This window comes from Echinops telfairi, unplaced genomic scaffold (assembly GCF_000313985.2).
Source record: "Echinops telfairi isolate 266 unplaced genomic scaffold, ASM31398v2 ScPeMD7_7469;HRSCAF=8507_1, whole genome shotgun sequence".
NCBI classification, from domain to species: domain Eukaryota; kingdom Metazoa; phylum Chordata; class Mammalia; order Afrosoricida; family Tenrecidae; genus Echinops; species Echinops telfairi.
This window is the reverse complement of record NW_022111373.1, coordinates 110,067,006-110,088,318: the sequence shown is the minus strand read 5'-3', so window position 1 is coordinate 110,088,318 and position 21,313 is coordinate 110,067,006. Positions and strand designations below refer to the sequence as shown.

The 21,313-nt window shown below is 39.5% G+C and overlaps 2 protein-coding genes across 2 annotated transcripts in view; one reads left to right on the top strand and one right to left on the bottom strand.

Moving 5' to 3' along the window:
* Positions 1-5,395, top strand: part of PTGER4 (prostaglandin E receptor 4) — a 14,464-nt gene extending 9,069 nt beyond the window's left edge. The window contains exon 3 of the mRNA XM_004698070.2: positions 3,186-5,395. Coding sequence (XP_004698127.1) covers positions 3,186-3,779 — 594 coding nt within the window. The 3' untranslated portion in view covers positions 3,780-5,395. The remainder of the gene's footprint in view (positions 1-3,185) is intronic.
* A 10,494-nt stretch (positions 5,396-15,889) lies between these two features.
* TTC33 (tetratricopeptide repeat domain 33) overlaps positions 15,890-21,313 on the bottom strand; it is a 56,115-nt gene continuing 50,691 nt past the window's right edge. Inside the window, exon 4 of the mRNA XM_013008390.2 lies at positions 15,890-18,198. Within this exon, the coding sequence (XP_012863844.1) occupies positions 17,842-18,198 (357 nt within the window). The 3' untranslated portion in view covers positions 15,890-17,841. The remainder of the gene's footprint in view (positions 18,199-21,313) is intronic.

The window sequence follows — 21,313 nt, the reverse complement described above, 5'->3', positions numbered from 1 at the left end:
AAAGACCATTTCTTTACCAGCTTTTGTAAAAGTAAAAAGTTAATCATTATTTTTGTCTTGGTATCATCATCCATCCCAGGGTATTTTCTAAAAATAAATTTAAGAGAAGATATCATATACTGCATATGTATATTTGCTTATATGTGTGTGTGGGGATATATGATATTTATTCTACTTCATTCAATCAGAGTACTAATTTCATCTTAATTATAACCATTTAATCATTTTATTCTTCAACAAACTTTATAGGGCCATAATTTTTTATCCAAAACATTTAGTGTTTCATAACTCGGAATTTCTTGGATTTTACAAAGGTCATTTAGTAATGTCATATGTAATATGTAATATCCCTACCAGGACTGAAACTGGTACAAAACAAGAATATTCATAACAGTGTGACAGCCTATAAATAACTTCAGTATGTTCAGTTCAGGTGTTGTTGCCAAAATAAATTTAGATCAGGTTTTGCAATTAAATGAGTTCCCCAAACAGAGCAAAATGAATAAACAGCAACAAAAGAACAACAGAAATCTGTCTATTAAGGATTATGGACCAATAGCTGGTTACAGTCTAAATTTCAGTTGAAGAAGAAATCGAAATACAGATACACCTCTTTGATCTAGTATCACCCAGAAATAGCTTTCAATCAGTTGAATTTTCCAGGTTCATCATGTCTTTCTTTAAACATTTTAAGTTTCCTTTTATTCAAATTGGAATCTTTCCAAAATATCTGTTAAGTTTCCCTCTCTTTTCAAAGAGAAAAAATCAAGTAAAATTTAACCTATTTCTTGGTGATTTATCCACACAAATTAAATGGCTCCAGCTACTCTTTCAGTTGTTCTTTCTCCAGTTTATGGTTCTTAAGTGTCCTCTTCCTAAGCGATAATAATAAAGGGCATGGAAAAATATAGCAAGTATTTTAAAACAACTATTTTTTATGAATTACAAATGGAGTTTTCATATAAATGATCCCATTGGAATTAAAAGACCTTTTTTTCAATTTTTTATTTGATTTTTTTTAAATACTGTTTGAAGATCAAATTTAAGAATGTTTGTTCAACAGGTGTGTGGGCTCTTTGGTTCTGTGTTTGTCCTTCTGAGATAGGAATCAGATGATGGCTTCCTTCGGTTTACTCAAACCCATGCTCTTTTCATACGTTGCCAGATGTTGGCATATCATTTCACTCTCCCATGACTTTGCACATGGTTTTACATATATCTGAAAGGTTGTGTCCTTCCTTCTAAATTTAGCAAACTCCAAGTCTTTCATCAGAGCTCGGTGACAGCTTCTTCTTCCTCCAGGAAGTGTCTTCTGATGTCCTCCACCCCAGGTGTGGATTGGCCGTGTCTGTCTATTCATAGCACTCCAGGTTCACTCACTTACCCTGCAGTGGCAGGTGAGCTACTTTCCTGTCCTCTGAACTCTATCGTCAAGGAGGAGTTTAAAAGATCTACCGTTACTTTTGAGATGGCAAAGTAGGTAATGCATTGGCCTGCTAACAACCACAAGGTCACCAGTTTGAAACTACCAGCTGCTCCGTGTGAGAAAGATGAGGCCTTCTGCTGCAGTAAAGATTTATAGTCTTGAAAACTCAAAGGGGCTGTTCTACTGTTCTGTCTGAATAGATTCATTGACAGTGAGTTTGGGAGTTTTAATGTTCCTTTTGAGGACCACTGATGGTATAGGGAGTTATAAGTTGGGTTGCTAACCACAAGGTCTGCAGTTCAAACCCACTAACTGATCCCCAGAAGAAAGATGAGTCTTTATATTCCCATAAAGATTTTCAGTCTCAGAAATCCAAAAGAGCAGTCTTCCGCTCTCAGGCAGAATCAACTTGATAGCAGTGAGTTTGGATTTGGGAGGGAAATGTTACTTTTTGTCCTGAGAAGCTAGTGCAATGGCTATCCCACATTAAGTACTTACTATTAAGATGGGAAATGCACAAAAATGAATTCAGAGCAGAATTTTTTAACTGCCCAAAATAGCAATTCAAAATAGCAAATAGCTTTCTAGGGTTTTTTTTGGTATACTTCCTTATTACTATACCTACCTTTTATTATACTTTCTTTTTACTATACCTACCTGTTAGGCTCTTGATCCTAACAGCTCACAAAGTGCAAGGAGTTGTCAGCTCTACTGTCTGTCTCTGTCTGTATTTCACCACGTGGACAGCGCCTCAAAGAAGCAGAGGAGGGACTGAATCTAACTGGAGTCGCAGGATGAAGTCACCGAGGCGCACGTGAGCTCTCAGTGTTGAGAGAGGTGCAAAACTGTCCTCTGCATGCCGCCAGGAGTCGCGGAAGGTGCGGCAGCTCAATAGTGTGATCAGCTCTTTGTCCTAGAAATAATCGGAGTGCAGTTGCAGGAAGAAGTGGAGAGGGGAGGAATTGGACGTGGGAGGGCTACTTTGGTAGCTGATGCCTAGGTTCCAGGGGAGAAACTCAGTGAAAAGAAATGGATTGGAGAAGGTGTCTTATTAGAGGAATGACTATTATAACTGGGAAAAAGACCCTTGCCTTTTAGGGAAAATTACAACTAATCTCTGGTTATTTGGGACCGTGTATTTAGATAGTGATGTAAACGTTTTCAGTAGATTCTTTCTATTATTTTTTAAAAGGCCTATCTGGGATGTTCTGTGTTGATAAGCTGGGGACGTGTCTCATGGTTTCATTTAGAATATACACAACAGCAGCTAGAATAAGGCTGTGAGGCCGTCTTTGATCTTGGGAAGATAGGAGCGGGCTTCAAGAAAAATCGTGGGGAAAATGGAATTAAAATATAAACTTTCGGAAGTCCCTTCATATACCAAAGACGGTTCAAGTTGCACGGTTGGGCACCGATGAGTGGACTCCGACTCCGGGCAGCCGTGTGGGACAGGGTAGAACCGCCCGGCAGAGTTGCCTGGGCTGCAGTGTTTGGGGAGCAGATCGCCACGTCTCCTCTGCCTCAGGCTCAGTGGTGGGCGGACCTCTCCGTTAACCGCGAGCACTTAGCCTTAGCCACGGTGCCACCGTAAACCCAGCTCAAAGGCCCTGCTGATTGTGCAGGCTGCCCTTTTCTGGGCGCTGGGTACCAGAAGAGGGCATCTACTTAACGCTGCATTGATAGACCTGCCGTTGGCGTGTGTCGCCAGTAGTTAAAAGTCTCATCATGTCTCATGAGTGTGGACATCTCATCCATACAGGTGCGGGTGTTCATCAACCAGTTGTATCAGCAGCGCTTGGAGGAAATCAGCAAGAACCCCGATTTGCAGGCCATCCGGATTGCTTCTGTGAACCCCATCCTGGACCCCTGGATATACATCCTCCTGCGGAAGACAGTGCTGAGGAAGGTGGTGGAAAAGATCAAGTGCCTCTTCTGCCGCATTGGGGGCGGCCGCCCAGACCGCTCCAGCCAGCCCTGCTCGGAAAGCCGCCGGGCCTCGTCCGCCCTGTCGGGCCACTCTCGATCCTTCGTCTCCTGGGAGCTGAGGGAGATCAGCAGCACATCCCAGACCCTCCTCTACCTCCCAGAACTAAGCGACAACGGCCTGGGAGGCAGGAATTTGCTGCCAGGAGTGCCTGCCATGGGCATGGGCATGGCCCCCACAGACACCACCTCACTGAGGACTTTTCGAATGTCCGAGACCTCAGACTCCTCCCAGGGGCAGGACTCGGAGAGTGTCTTACTGGTGGATGAGGTTGGTGGGAGCAGCAGGGCTGAGGCCGCCCCAAAGGGGAGCTCCCTGCATGTCACGTTTCCCAACGAAACACTGAACTTATCAGAAAAGTGTATATAGTGGGTGAGAAAGGGGGAAAAAATACAGCACTGCTTTTGAACCTTATTAGATCCCGTGCAATAGACATAGAAACGCCGCATTGATCTGTGCTCAGAAGGGCTACTTTCTTCCTATGAGCCGCACAAGAGAACATCCTGGCTTTGGAGCACTTTCCGAACTAAGAATTCCATTCACATGTGTCCCAAGGACTGCAGCACATTGGTTGCCACACCTCCGTGCCACAGGACTGCTGTCAGAAGTCAACCCCTGGGAAGATCTGCCCTATGTCTCCACTGGATGGGAGGACAGCAGAAAGGTTGCTATTTCCACGGCATCCGGAGTTCTCGGTGTGGCACACAGCACAGGACCAGGTATTTCTCACTGCCGTCCAGTCGAGTCCGACTGCAGGACAGAGGCGAGCTGCCCCTGTGGTTTTCCAAGACTAACTCATTACAGGAGTAGAGAGCCTCATCTTTCTCCCGAAGAACAGCTGGTGCCTTCCAGCTGCTGGCTCTGTGGTTAGCAGCCCTATGCGTAACCACTACGCCAGCCCACAGGGCTCCTGGGGCCAGGCATTTGAAGGGCTCTACTCCAACAAACTAGGAGGCCTACCTTTGGGATGACTTCAATGTCTCACTCAAGCATGAAAATGTGAATTTTTATTGTTGTACATATGATTTAAAGTATTTAAAGTATTTTCTTCTCTATGAGAAGGTTTATTGTTAATACAAGGTATATAAAATATGGTTGCCCCTTTCCTCTCAGTATAACCAGCTGAAGTTGAAGATCTTAGATATTTTTTGTCTTAAGCAAGTTCAGGCCAAAGTATTGAAAATTCAGTGAGATTACTATCTATAAAAGAGATGCATTTCTAAGAAAGTTCTAAAGAATAAAAAATATATATATATATATACTATTTAAAATATGAATATATTGTAGTCCAAACTATTAAACTTCTTTCCAAACGTGAATAGAGTCCGAACTATTAAACTTCTCACTATGTAATATATATAGTGAGAAATGTTTAGTGAGGCTACATTTATTTATCCAGAAAACTGTGATTTCAGGTGAGCCTAACAAACATCCTGGTCAATATTTTCAAATTTTGTCCCACTAACTGATACTTTTAAAAATTGTACATAAATCTGTAGGAAATAGCCAATAATTGAAATGTGTCATCTAAAAGTAAAAAGTCTAAGCTGCTTGGCTCCTCCACCACCTCCCCAAAAAGTATGTATAGTTTTACTTTTCTAGGGAATTGCATAGAAATACACTGCACATTTTACGCAGAGGGCAAGCTGTGCCCTTGTGAAGCTTAATTTGAAATGTGGGGTGAATGCCCTTTCACAGGTGTCCGTGTTGTTTATCAACAACATACAGGGTGCAGAACTTGGGCACCCTTTAAGCTTTGTGTGATCCCCAATCATAGTGTACACATGTTTGAAAGACCTTTGTAAAAGAAATGTTAAGCATGTTTTGTTGCTTAAAGTGTTTTTGTGAATTTCTTGATTGGTTGTAATGAAATTCTGAGCCTGATATTGATACTATTTCAAGAAGTTGAACCAACTGAAATAATTTTGGAGATTTCGGTAAATAAATACACTCAATCTGAGTTCCATATCTTCACTTTTGGAAAACTTGTGTGATTTGTGTTTGCTTTGGGTCATTTCATTTCTGTATCCTATTAGATTGAATTTTTTTTTTTTTTTAGTTTTTCAGAGAAAAGTTACAAGAACACTACAAAGCTCTCGCTCCACTTGGTGCAGAATGGTATTTAGAAACCAAGCTCTGTGTGCTGGAAGTATTCCTTATCTTTTAATGCTGTGCTCAGAATCTGCAGTTGGTAACATTTTATCACATTTCTTCCTTCCTTTCTAAGGCAGTGGTTCTCAACCTTCCTAATGCCGTGACCCTTTAATACAGTTCCTCATGTTGTGGTGACCCCCAAAACCATAAAAGTATTGCCGTTGCTACTTCATAACTGTAATTTTGCTACTGTTATGAATTGGGCGACCCCTGTGAAAGGGTCTTTCAACCCCCAAAGGGGTCACAAACCACAGGTTGAGAACCGCTGTTCTTAAGCATTGGCTAGCATGGTGAAATTGAATATTTCAGAAGTTTGAACCAGATGCGCTTTTCTGCCATCTTTTCCTCAGTGGGCAATCACGTGCCATTAGGTCTGCAATCAGAGATAATGTGCGACTGCTGACATTACAAAGGGACTCCCAGGGCAAGGACTCAGTGGAAGCCACTCCTAGTAGAAGTCCTCAAGGACGCCCCTTGCCCCCAAATTGAACCTGATCAAACTCCTAGGTGTAAGCACCAATTTACAAGAAATAAAAGGTACAGAAGAACAACAACACTATCAAATGTTCACAAGTCTGAAGAATACAGGACTCACAAACCAAACGGTGTAGCCGAGTGAATCTTGCAAGGCAGAGTGCACAAGTGCCCCATAACGTTTCTAAGGTTTGATATGTGTAAAAGTACAATGCTACATCTTTCTCCCAAGGAGCAGCTGGTGGGTTCAAAGCACTATTTTAGTCAGCAGTCGAGCACTTTCTAAATTTAAAAAAAGAAAGAAAACCTACATGTTCAAAAGATGAAGAGGCTATCAACTGTTTAAATAGATGGACTTTTTAAAATCTTGAGTTAATCGTACTATTCTTATAGTATTATAAGTTTTGGGTGATACCCAAAATGTACTATAATTCACTATATCTATACACGGGTTCACCAAGAAAGAATCAATTCAAAAACAACTAACAACAACACGATAGCTTTTTACATTTTAATTCATAATTTAAAATGGTATCAAAAAGAAAATGCCAAAAAAAAAAAAAAAGCCAAAGTGACTTAACTTCTGAATTCAGAAAGAGATGATACCAAACTATACAAATCTATCCCAAAAAATGTAGTACGTTAAAATACCACCTAACTTTTTAATGAAGTTTGAATTGCCCTGATTTCAAAACCAGAAATAATAATGACGGACCAACATCCTTCATGAACATAAGAGACATAGAAGTCTTGACAAATAAAATATCATTTGGATCAAGCTATAAATAAAAAGCGTAATATATTAAATACAACTAAGAGTTTATTTCAGGAATGCAAATTTGCTTTGTTGGCTGTTCTTAGGTGCCATCGAGCTGGTTCCAGCCCTCAGCGACCCTGTGCACAACAGACTGCACACTGTGCAGCAAACCCTGCCCAGTGCTGCCCCAGCCTCACAACTGTTCCCGAGCCTGAGCCCCTGGCTGCAGCCATGGGGTCAGTCCAGCTCGCTGAGGGCCTTGCTCCCTTCATTGTCCCTCTACCAAACATGCTGTCCTTCTCCAGGGACTAGTTTCTCCTAACATAGCCAACGTATGTTAAGATGAAGTCTTGTCATCTTTGCCTCTACCCAGCACTCTGGCCGTACTTCTTCCAAGACAGATCCATTTGTCCTTTTAGCACGTCATGGTACTTTCAATATTCTTTGCCAGCACCACAATTCAAAAGTATCAATTCTTCAGTATTCTTTATGCAATGTACATATGAGGCTATTGAAAATATCATGGCTTAGGTCAAGTGGCACACCTTAGTCTTCAAAGTAATGTCCTTGCTTTTTAATACTCTAGGGGTCCTATACAGCAGATTTACTTAATGCAACTCATCTTTGGATCTCTTTATTGCTGCTCCTATGAGCTCTGATTGTGGGTCCAAACAAGATGAAATCCTTGACAACTTCAATTTTTTCTCCATTTATCATGGTGCTACCTATTGGTCAAGTTGTGAAGACTTTGGTCTTCTTTACATTGAGTTGTAATCCATACTGAAGGTCAAGTCCTCAACATTTTCAGCAGGCAAGGTTGTGTCACCTGCACATCACAAGTAGTTAATAAGCCTTCCTCCAAACCTGATGCCACATCTTCTTCATATAGCCAGCTTGATTATTTGCTCAGCAGATTGAATAAATATGGAAGATACAACTCTGACCCACACTTCTGACTTTAAACCATGCAATATCCCTTTGTCCTGTACTTACAGTTGCCTCTGGACCCACATACAAGTGCCACATGAGCCTAAAGAAGCATTCTGGAATTTCCATTCTTTTCAAGGTTATCCACAATCGTTATGACCCACAGTCGAATGCCTTTGCATTGTGAAAAAATCACAAGTAAACGTTTTTTCTGGCATTCTGTGCTTTCAGCCAAGATCAATTTGACATCAGGAATGATATCCCTTATTCCACATCATCTTTCAATGTCCTGCTGCAACCACTGTTGAACAGACTTCAGCAAAATTTTACTTAACAAGATATTACTGTTTAGAAAAAAATGATGGCAACATATGTACAAATATGCTTGATACAACTGATGGATGGATTGTCATAAGAGCTGTAAGAGTCCCCCCAAAAATAATCTTTTTTTAAAAAGGCATTAATTATATTTGTTCTATAATTTTGGCATTTTGTTGTGGGTCACTTTTTTTTAATTAAAAGATCACTTTTTTAAATTAAATAATCATTTTATTAGGGGCTCATACAACTCATCACAATCTGTACATTCATGTCCAGCACATTAGTACATATGTTGACTTCATCATTCTTACAACACCTGCTTTCCACTTGAGCCCCTGGTGTCATCTCATTTTTCTCCCTCCCTTCCCGCTCCCCTCTCCCCCCTGGTAACTTATAAATTATTATTATTTTATCATATCTTACCCCATCCAAAGTCTCCCTCACCCACTTCTCTGCTTTCTGTCCCCCAGGGAGGAGGCCGCATGTAAACCTTGTCCTCTGTTCCCCCCTTCTCCCTCTCCTTCCCTCCACCCTCCTGCCATCGCCACTCTCTCCACTGGTCCTGGTGGGTTCATCTGTCCTGGGTTCACTGTATGTCCAGTTCCTATCTGAGCCAGTGCACATCCTCCGGTCGAGCCGGATATGTAAGATAGAATTGGGATCATGGTAGTGGGGTGGAGGAAGCATTTAAGAACTAGAGGGAAATTGCATATTTCATCGTTACTACACTGCACTCTCATTTGCTCTTCTCCTCCCCGCAGCCCTTCTGCAAGGGGATGTCCAATTTCTCCCAGATGGGCCCTGGGTCCCCACTCTGCACTCCCCCTCATTCACAATGTTATGATGTTTTTTTTTTTTTGTTTTGGGTCTTTGATGCCTGATACTTGACCCCTTCGCCGCCTTGTCATCTTACAGGCTGGTGTGCTTCTTCCATGTGGGCTTTGTTGTTTCTCAGTTAGATGGCCCCTGGTTTATCTTCCAGCATGTGGGACCCCATATTCTGTGTAATTTGACAGCTTGGTACCATCAGCTTTCTTCACCGCATTTGCTTATGTACCCGCTTTGTCTTCAGCATTCGTGTCGGGTAGGCTGGTGTGCTTCTTCTTTGTGGGTTTTGTTGTTTCTTAGCTAGATGGCCACCTGTTTGTCTTCAAGCCTTTAAGACCCCAGATGCTGTATCATTTGATAGCCGGGCACCATCTGCTTTCTTCACCACTAAAAGATAACTTTATTGGGGGCTCTTACAACTCTTATAACAATCCATACATCATTTGTATCAAGCATATTTGTACATATGTTGCCATCATTCTTTTCTAGACATTTACTTTCTATTGAGGCCTTGTTAGCTGCTCCTCTTTTTTCCCTTCCCTCCACCTCCCCACCCTCGTGACCCCCTTGATAAATTATAAATTATTTTCATATCTTACACCAACCTCTGTCTCCCTTCCCCCATGGTTTCTGTTGTTCATTCCCCTTAAGGGGGCAGGACGGGGTTTATGTGTTTATCATTGCAATTGGTTCCCCCTTCCTCTGTGGGTCACCTTTCTTTGGAATGGGCACAAATATGGATCTTTTCAGTCAGTTGACAAAGTCGCTCTTTTAAATTCCCTGGCATAGACGAGAGAGTGCTTCCAGTACTTGATCGGCCTGTTTAAACATTTCATTTGGCATTCCATCAATTCCTGGACCCTTGTTTGGGGCTAATGCTTTCATAGCTGCTTGAACTTCTTCCTTCAGCATCATTGGTTCTTACTCATACATTACCTCCTGAAATGGTTTAATGTTGAATAGTTCTTTGCGACTCTTTGTATTCTATCTTCTTTTGATGCTTCCTGCATAGTTCAATATTTTGCCCATACAACCTTTCAATATTGCAACACAAGGTTTGACTTTTCCTTGAGTTCTTTCCGTTTAAGGCATGTGGGGCATTTTCTTCCCTTTTGGTTTTTAATTCTAGTTCTTTCATAATATTTTACTGTGTCTTCTTGAGCTGCCCTTAGAAACTTTCTACTCAGCTCTATGACTCCATCATTTCTTCCATTTGCTTTAGCTACTCTATGATTAAGAGCAAGTTCAGAGTCTTGTCTGACATCAACTTTGATCTATCTTTCTTGTCTTTTGAATGACCTTTTGCTCTCTTCTTGAATGTTCTTGATGTCCTCCCGCAGCTTATCCGGTCTTCTGTCATTAGTGTTCAATGAATCAAATCTGTTCCTGGGAAGTTCTAGAAATGCAGGTGGGATAGACTCTCCTGGATTTGCTTTAATTTTCCTCAACTTTATACTGAATTTACATATGAGCAATTGATGATCTGTCCCACAGTCAGCCCCTGGCCTAGATTAGCTCCTGATATTGAACTTCTCCATTGTGTCTTCCCACAGATGTAGTCAAGTTGATTTCTGTGTCTTCCATTTAGGGAAGTCCATGTGCATTTTATGTTGTTAAAAAAAGGTATTTGCTGTGAACGAGTTGTTTTAAGGAAATTCTACCATGTGAACTCCAGCTTCATGTCTATCACCAAGTCTTTATTTTTCAGTGCTGTTTCTTCCTCTTTGTTTCCAACTTTTGCCTTCCAATCACCAATAATTATGGTGCACCTAGATTGCATGTTTGGTCAAATTCTGACTGAAGTCATTGGTAGAATTCTTCAGGTTCTTCACTAGCCCTTGGGGTCAGTGCATAAATCTGAATGATAGTTATATTGATTGGATTTGACAACATAGGAAGTTCCATAAGAAGATGGGATAAATAACACTGCATCACGAATTGGTTGACGTTTCACTATTTCAAGAGGTAGCATATGATCAAGATCTGATGGTACTGCAAGAAGTCCAAGCTGCAACAAAGGCATTGGTGAAAAATAAGGCTTTAAACATGCACAGAATACCAATCAAAATTTTTCAATAAATGGATCTAATGCTAGAAGAACTCACAAGTCTGTGCCAAGAAATTCAGAGAAGAGTTACCTGGCCCAGTGACTGAAAGCATAATTTTGGCCATTCCAAAGTGTGATCCGATATGTTGTGTCAGTCACCAAACAATATCACTAGTATTGCGTACAAGTATAATTTTGCTAAGTTCAAAAATGCTTGCAGCAGCACACTGACAGGGAACAGATAAAAATTCAAACCACATTTCAGAAGTGGACATGGAATAAAGAATGTCATTGCTGATGAGAGGTGATCTCGGCTGAAAGAATTATGCCATGGACTGCCAGAAGAAAGCAGAAATCCATGTAGAAGTGCACCCAGAAGGTTCATTAGAAACATGGACAGCAAGGTTTAATGTCATGTTCTGAAGACTGACCAGAAGGATCGGCCAGAGAAGGACATTATGATTAGTAGAGGGTCCGCAAAAAGGGGAAGGCATTGAATGAGACGAATTGACACAATGGCTACAATGGGCTCAAACGAAGCAGATTATGAAGATGGCAGAGGAGGCACCAGTGTTGTCCATGGGCTTGCTAGTGTACATAGGGTTACTATGAATTGAAACCAATTGAAAAAGACCAGACAACAGAGGTTATACCTTATCCTTGATCTTGTCTTTTGGGATTTATGAATAACTCTTATGCTAAGACACCACTTGTCTGTCAGTATGTCCTACTATAGTGGTTTGTGTGTTGTTGTAATGCTGGGAACTATGTCGTTCGTATTTCAGATGTCAGCAAGGTCACCCAAATGAACAGGACTCAAAGGACCTTCCAGACTAAGAAAAGACTACAAAGAAGGAGTCAGCTGCCCACTTTGACAGAAATACCAATAGAAGACCCTTCGCACAGGCTGGAAACATTGTCAAATATTGAAAGCCTAATGAATGGAAGCAGCACACTGTCAGAGACAGGGCTGGCAGATGGGCCCCATGGTTGGAAGGCCCTTGAAATATGCCTAAGGAGGAGCTGATTCTCAAAGGAGAGTCCACCATGGTGACATGAATGGAGGAAAGCCTGTGGAAGTGGAGCCTTCAGGATCTTCATTTGCTGACGGAGCAGAACTCAAGGTATATAGAAACAACTGCAGAAATCTACTAATAATCCAAATTTAGAATGTGCAAAGTATGAATCTAGGAAATTTGGAAGTCATCAAAAGTGAAATGGGATGCATACAAATTGATATCCTAGACATTAGTTAACTGAAGTAGACTGTATTAGCCATTTTGAATCAGAAAATCAAATGGCTATGCCAGAAATAACATAATCAAGAGGAATGGCACTGTATTCATTATCCAAAAAAGATATAAACAGATCAGAACAATGCTGTCTGTGAGAGGATTATATCTATCTGCCTTCAAGTAAATTCAAAAAATATGACTATTATTCACGTTTATGCACCAACCACAAACCCAGTAATGAAGAAATTGAAGAATTTTGCCAAATTCTTCATCCTGAAATTGATTAAACATGCAATCAAGGTGCACTGATAAATACTGGTGATTGGAATACAAAAGTTGGAAACAAAGAGGAAGAAACAAGAGTTGGAAAACATGGCCTTAGTAATTGAAAATAAGATGGAGATTGCATGATAGAATTTTGCAAGATCAATGGTTTGTTCTTAGGAGAAACCAACAACAAAAATGGCTACTATACACGTAGACCTCCTTAGACGGAATAATTAGACACCAGCTTGGCTACATCTGTGGGAAGAGGAAATGGAGCAGCTCAGTATCAGCAGCTAACACCAGCCAGGGGCTGATTGTGGAGCAGATCATCAATTGACCGTATGGGGACTCAAGTTCAATCTGAAGAAACTTAAAACAAGTTCACTAGAGCCCAACTACTACCTTGACACTGGCCCACCTGAATTTCAAGAACATCTCAAGAACAGATTTTATGCATTGAACACTAATGACAGAAGACCTGAACTGTGGGTGAGCTGTGGGAGGATGTGAAGAACATTTTTTTTTAAGAACATCTTTGTTTTTTTAAATCATTTTATTAGGGGCTCATACACTCTTATCACAATCCATACATACATCAATTGTGTAAAGTACATTTGTACATTCATTGCCCTCATCATTCGCAAAACATTTGCCGCTCTCTCCCCCTCAAAAACCCTAGATAATTTATATATTATTGTTTTGTCATATCTTGCACTGTCCAACATCTCCCTTCACCCATTTTTCTGTTGTCCATTCCCCAGGGAAGAGGTTGTATGTAGATCCTTGTAATTGGTTCCCCCTTTCCACCCCACCCTCCCTCCACGAGGACATCTGTCTTGAAGAAAGCAAAGGGTGATTAAAAAGACGAGAAAGAAAGATCAGAGTGGATGTCAGAAGAGACTGAATTATAGATTAGCTAAGGCAAATGGAAAAAATGATGAAGTCAAAGAGCTGAAGAGAAATATTCAAAGGGAAGTGCAAGAAGAAAGAGTTAAATATTATCATGAAATGTGCCAGCTGTAGCATTAGAAAACCAAAATGAAGAACATGCTCAAGACATTTGAAACGGAAAGAACTCGAGAAAAAGTTCAAGCCTCAAGTTGCAATAATGAAAGATTAAAAAAAATTAATAGCAAAATATTGAAAGCTACAGGACACATCAAAAGAAAATGGAAAGAATACACAGTCATTGTACCAAAAAGAACTAAACGACATTCAACCATTTTAGGAGGAAGTGTATGAGAATCGGTGGTGTTGACGGAAGTTTAAGCTGCAGTAACAACATTAGCCAAAGATGAGGTTCATAGGTTTAATGGAATAACAATTAAAGCGTTTCAATAAGCTGTGAAGCACTACAACTCACTCATCGACGACAGCAAATCTGGAAGAGCTCGCGGCCAACGGACTAGAAGAGATCCGGGTTTGCACCGTTCCAGAGGAAGGTGGCCTAACGGAGTGCTCAGACTACAGAATAATATTACTGACTCCACATACCAGTAAAAACTTGAAGATCATCCAACAGTTGCAGTAGTATATGGACAGGGAGCTGCCATATGTTCAGGCCAGATTCAAGAGAGGACATAAAACAAGGGATATCATTCCTGGTGTCAAATGGATCTTGGTTGAAAGCAGAACACACCAGAAAGATGTTTACTTGTGTTCTATGGCAAGGTATTCGACTCTGTGGATCGTAAAACTATGGATAGCCTTGAGAATTCTAGAACACATAATTGCCTTCATGTGGAGTTTATACATGAATCAAGGGGCAATTGTGAGAAAAGAACAAGGAAATACTGCATGATTTAAAATCAGGAAGGATGTGGGTATGTGGAGTTTATACATGAATCAAGGGGCAATTGTGAGAAAAGAACAAGGAAATACTGCATGATTTAAAATCAGGAAGGATGTGGGTAGTTACATAATTTCATGTCAACATGATAAATAAGTGTAGGGGTGAAGTCTAGCACGGCCTGATGATGCCTCCTTGAGGGTGTGGCCTTCTCGTGAGGATGCTGGGACGCTCCTCTCTGCTTCACCTTCCTGTGAAGACACTCAGAGAGCTAGAGGAGCTATGTGGAGGCCTGTGTCAAGTTAGGATGCATCCACCAGCATTGGATCCACAAGACTTTTCACCCACTGGTCTGTGATCTTCCTGCATTTGGCATTATTGTATGTGCTGTGTAAGTCTGAGGAGGAATTTATGGACTGGTATCGGACATATGAGCTAATATGGACTTGATCGGGACTAGGCTGGGCTATTTTCTTGATATACAATTATTCTTTGATATAAAATTCTTTCTAATCATGAATGTCCCTGGATTTGCTTCTCTGGTCAACCCGGTCTAACACAAAGGATGTGCATCAGGGTTGTATCCTCCCACAATACATACTTAAACTGTATGGTGAGCAAATCATCAGAGGAGCTGGATTATAAGAAAAGTGAGGCAGCAGGATTGGATGAAGGCTTATTGATAACCTTCGATATGCAGATGACACAATCTTGCTTGATGAAAATGCAGAGGACTTAACGTACTTCCTGATGAAGATACCAGGATTGCAACCTTCAGGATGGATCACAACTGAAAGTAAAGAAAGCCTAAATCCTCACAACTTGACCAATAAGTAACATCATGATAAATGGAGAAAAGTTTGAAGTTGTCAAGGATTTTTTTCTTACTTAAATTCACAATCAAAGTTCATGGAAGCAGCAGTCAAGAGATCAACACATGCTGCAAGTGGTGAAAAGCAGCAAGGTTACTTTCAGGACCCAAGCCATAGTCATTTCAATTGCCTCACATGCATGTGAAAGTTGGGCATTGAAAAAGGAAACCAAAGAGGAATTGCTGTTTTTGAAATGTGGTGCTGGAGAATACTGACAGTACCATGGACTGCTAAAAGGACAAACCCATGTGTCTGGGAAGAAGTACGGTCACAGTACTCCTGAGATGCAAGGACGGCAAGACTTGACTTACATACTTTGGGAAAGCTGTCAGGAAAGACGGCCCTAGAGAAGGGCATCATGCTTGGCAAAGTGGAGGGGCAACAACAAAAAAAGGCCCTCCATGAGATGAGCAAAGTGGCTTCAACAATGGGTTCAAGCACAGGACAGCACAGGACTGGGCAGTGGTTTGTTCTTTTGTGCTTAGGGTTGTTTACGGCTGGAACCAACTAGATAGCACCTAACAAGAACCTATACCAATAATGATATGAAACGTGTTACTATGTATCCTATTATCAGATGTAGTGATATCTCACTTTCACATAAGGAAATAACTATGAAACAGTTCTTGCCCTCTTAAAACCAAAAAAGGAGGTCCTCAAAACCAATTTAAGCTCTTTGTTTACTAAGCACTTCATTTTCTAGGCATCATGCAAGATGCTATGCAGACATTATCTTTTGTATCTGAAAGAAGTGAATCTATCTTCTTTGTCCAAGGCTAACAACATAAAATAGAAAATCTTCAAAATGCATGGGGAAATTTTTTATTCACTAATTACACAGTAAACACATATCCTTTAATAAAAAAATGTATGATTTTTTTGTGTTCACTTCTCTGGATCCCCAGCTACTCTTTGGACAAGATGCCTTATTAGACAAAATAAAATGGAACCCATGTTTGCATTTTGATCACTATAAATATAATCCTTCTAACCAGAACTTTCTGATATAACTACAGAAAAATGAAATACTGTACAAGTTAAGTGCTGACTTCTACAACTCTAGAAAACAGAGACAAGCATTGTCAAAACAAAATTTTAAAAATTGAGTCAGAAAATTAGATAGTATTACTTACACATGGCAACAAGGCTAGGCAAAATCCCATAACATAAAGCTGTTTTCTTCCCTAACAAAGATAAAAACCAGTCTCATTTCACTATCTTCCTGAGTGTCTGAAACAAGTACCAAGCAGTTCTATATAATTATACTAAAATATACATAAGTACAACTCAGATTGCCAAAATGCAATTTTGGCCTTTCAGTGACATATTTACTCTAGCATTCTCTCATAGGATTGTACAGGTATACCTTATTTTATGTTACTTTGCTTTATGAGCACTGCAGATGTTTTTTACTGAAGGTCTGTAGCACACCCCTATATCAAGCAAGTCCACTGCTGCCATTTTTCCAATATGTGTTTACTTTGTGTCTCAGTATCATATTTTGGTAATTTTCACAGTATTTCATCTTTTTCATAATCCTATTGCACACTTAATAGACAAACATAATTTTAAATGTACTTAGGAACCAAAATTTTCTTGTGACTCTTTATTGTGAAATTTGTTGTACTGCACTGGTGTGAAAAAAACCCAGCAATATCTTTGAGGTATGCCTGTACTGTAAAAACATATTTTAGTTTCTACAAATTTTGTGCTCAAGTTATTCACTCACTGACATTCTAAAAACAGTATCCCTACTTGTGTTTTTAGGAAGATACAATTCATTTTAAAATGTGATCATTTCTTATTTAACTGACTAGTTCAGAAAAAGTTATCTTAGGGAAGAATTCTAAACCATCAACAGGAAAGTTAGAAACAAGAAATAAATTATCTTCACAGATAGTAAGCTTTTAAAATTAAGGAAAACAAAATAGTGCTTTTGACTGGGACAATGGAGCAGTACAATTTGTGGTGGTGGATCTATGAAAGCCATTCACCTTTTTTACAAATGTACGTTTTATAAATGATTCTATATGGGCAGAACTACTCTTACTTGCAGTGATAATTTAAAAAGTAAAATCATCATTCTGACATTTGTCAGCACTTCACAGAACAGACACCGAAGGAGGCAACTGTCATTGTTATAACTTTAAAGACAAAATCAAAAGCACAATTCATATTTAAAAGCAACTTCAGAAAATGTTCAGAATGTAGTATACATTTGCATGCATTTTCAGCCAAACTTTTAAAGAGTCCAAACAATAACAACTTTGGCTCAAAATGAGTATCAAAAATATTCAAACTTGTTTTAGGCTTACTGTAATGAAGGCAGGAGAAGAAACAAGAAAAGTGAATACGAAGGATAGTAGACTTTTAAGAGAGAAAGAATTCACAAACTTCTTTTATTGTAAAACAAAAGTCCCTAAGTCAACATTTTAAAAACACTAGCCATTAAATTATTTACAATTCATTCCTCAAGTTGTATATGTTTATAATGTATCTATTCATCTATTTTGATTAAATTAACCAAAAACCTTTTTACTCAGAATTTTCATTTTAAGGAATATAAGTCATAGCTTATCAAAGCACAGTGCAAACACTATACAGTAATTCTACCACATAGTTTTCATATGCCTCATCTGCAAAGCTTATGTTACAAGCAGGTGTTTTGTCCCGTTTCTCCAGAGGAAATGTCCCTATGTCTAAAACTGTAAGTGATCATCTCAAACAGAGATTCAAAAACTTCCTGGGCTGCATACTGCTTCATCGGGCTTTGATAAAAACAGAGCCATCTGGTGTGGTAGCACAATCTTCCTTTTCAGTTACAGTCTCTACTGTCCCTGAAGCAGACACAATGACCATGGTTTTATTTGCCGAAACTTCTGTCTTCTGTTTCTCTGCAATTGCAGCACAAACAGCAACAATCTCATCACTTTCAAAGTCATAGTCAGGAATTGACTTGGGTGAGAAGTGGGGTACGTCGGCCGGGGCCACACTGCTTTCAATCCTCTGTGCCGCCTTCTGCTGCTCGTGCAGCGCCCTTGCCCAGGACAGGTCTTCTTTCCAGATTTCAGGGTTCAGTGGGTAGATGTGAAGGGCCACTTGAAAACTTCGAATTGCCTATTAAGAAAAGAAAAATCAGACGTGTTCATTTTGTTTTTATGTTCATTGTGTTTTAAGGCACTGATAGGTTTAATACAATCCACACTCTCCAGATAGGTAGGTAGGTAGATGGTAGATAGGCAGGCAGGCAGGCAGGCAGTCAATCGGTAGGTAGGTAGGAAGACAGACAGACAGGGACAGGAAGACGTTGTTGTTGCTGTTAGGTGCTGCAGAGCAAATCCTGACTTAATGGGTTTCCTATTAACAACAGAACAAAACACTGCCCGGAGCTCCATTCTGCACCATCCACTCGACCATTCTCAGAATCATTCATGTGCATGAGTCCATTGTTACAAGCACTGTGTCGATCCATTTTGCTGAGGGTCTCCCTCTTTATCAATGACCTCCTACTTTACCAAATATGATGCTCTTCTCTAGGGACAGATCACTCCTGATAACATGCCCAAAGTACGTGAGATGATGTCTCACCATTCTCGCTTCTAAGTAACATTCTGATTGTACTTCTCCCAATCCCAGAATATGTATTGGTTCTTCTGGCGCTGAAGGGCACATTCAATACTCTTCATCAATATCCTAATTCAAAGGCCTCAGTTCTGCTTCAGTCTTATACAGCTTTTGCATATAAATGAGGAAATTAAAATGACCATGGCACGGGTTGGGTATGCCTTAGTCTCTAAGGTGCCATCTTTGCTTTGTAAGACTTTCATGAAGTCCTTTGCTGTTGATTTTCCCAATGCAACACGCCCTTAGATTTCCTGACTGCTGATTCCATGGGTGTTGACCGTAGATCCCGCTTGGGTACATACTAAAGGATGGAAAATTGGAATCATGTGATAACTCTATGCTTAACATGTTAACTGTCAGATTTTTATTCCAAGTGACTGCACCATTCACATCAGCAATTTATGAAGATTCTAATGTCTCCCTATCTTTGCCAACAACTGTTCTGTGCTTCTGCTTGTAAGTACAGTCCTTTAAGGTAGTATGAGCAGTATTTCAATGTAGCTTTGATTTGCCGTGATGGCTAATGATGTTGAATATTAATTTGCTTATTGGCCATTTGCGTAACCTCTTTGGAGAAACATCTACTTTGTCCATCTTTAAATTGAATTATTTACCTTTTTATTCTTGGTTTGTATGCTGTCAGGAAAAAATATTAAACTGTCAACCATAAGGTGAGCAGCTCAAACCTAGTAGCTGCTCTGTAGGAGAAATATGAGGCTAGGTGTTTCCATAAAAATTTACAGCCTCAGAAACCCTATAGAGAGTCACTATGACTAGAGTGTAAGCAGTAGTAAGAAATTTTGCTTTTTAATGTATTCTGAAGGGGCTGGGAGGAGGGTGTGTGTGCAAAAAAATGGAGAGTTTAACATGAAAAATAAATAAGTAGGTAGATTAGATAGATAGACAGACAGACAGACAGACAGACAGATAGACAGACAGACAGACAGACAGAGACAGACAGATAGATATAGACAGACAGACAGACAGAAATTTGCTTCCAGAGAAAAAGAAAAAACGTCCAGATTCCTTACCTCTCAGATCAAAATATTGGTCTGACTGGCTAAAAAAGGAGGAAAAGTAAAACTGAAGTAGACTTTGGAGTCTTCAATGCCATACAAGTTCATTTCACACTTAATAATAGAGTATTCTGAACACTAGACCCTTATTAGATGTCTCATTTGCAAGTATTTTCTCCCATTCTGTTCAGTCATTTTAGTTTATGAAATCCTTGGAAGCAGAAACATCCATTGTGACAAAGTGTCATTTATATTATTTCATTGCTGTGCTTTAAATGCCATTGCTAAGAATCCATTGTCAAATCCAAAACCATAAAGGTTTACACCAACACTTTCTTCTACATTTTTTTGTTTTGGGGGATTTTAGCTCTAACATGTAAGCTAAGTTTTGTTACATAGTATATGAGGGTGGATCCACCTTCTTTCATTCTTCTTCATGTAGATAACCAGTTGTCCAGCACTATTTATTGAAAAGACTATTTTTTCCCCATTGAACTATTTTGGCATCCTTGTCAGATGTGAATTGAATATAAATATTAAGTTTGATTTAAGGAATTTCTATTTTATTCCATCTAGTACTAGAAACTAGAGCCATCTGAAACTATTGGTGAGAATGTAAAACAGTACAGCCTGTTTGGTGGTAACATTATCACACAATTAATACTTTTTACCCTGTTTGTCTTTTTTCAAAACTTTACAAATCATTTTCTCAGTTCTGTATGTATACAGGGACATCTATATGTTTGTGGAAAAATTCTATTGCCTTGAAACTCTATTTTTCCATGAACTTTTTGAAGTTCCATCAAATTGCAATTGAAAAAAATCTTTAGAATATAATGCTTGGCAAAGATTACCCTAAAACACAAGAATATATAAAACAAAACAAGTGAGACAGAAAAATAATTTGAAGCAATGAAGTAATTTAATATTTTTAATTACAGTAGTAGTTATAATTTTTTCTATTAAGATTCTTTGTAAATTAATATACAATTCCTGGAATTACAAGTGTTATTTTTTCCCATTTTAATAAAATTTTCAGATCTTTCCTTGAGGAAATATATCTAAATTTGTAAGTTTTGTGTAAACATAAGCTGCTCTCAAGAAAGACTTAAATGATAAAAAGAATAAACTTTACTGAACATCCTAACAAAATGACAGTATAAAAATATATTGGCAACAAGTTAAAGTTTCTAATGTATAACAATTCGCACTCTGTATCATGTTGTTGTTAGGTACTACCCAGTTTGTTCTGACTCAGAAGGATCCTATGTGGTACAGAACTATGACATGGCCCATCCTATGGCATCCTCACAATCACTGTTATGTTGGAGCTCACTGTGGCAGCCACTGCGTCAATCCACCTTGTTGATGCTCTTCCTCATTTTCACTGACCGTCTGCTTTACTGAGCATAATGTTCTTCACCAGGAACGGAGCTCTTCTGAGAACATGTCCAAGGTATGTGAGATGAAATCTCACCATTCTCGCTCCTAAAGACCATTCCGATTATACTTTTTCCAAGACAGATTTGTTTGTTTTCCTGGTAATCAACAGTATACTCAATATTCTTCACCAACATCATCATTCAAGCGCA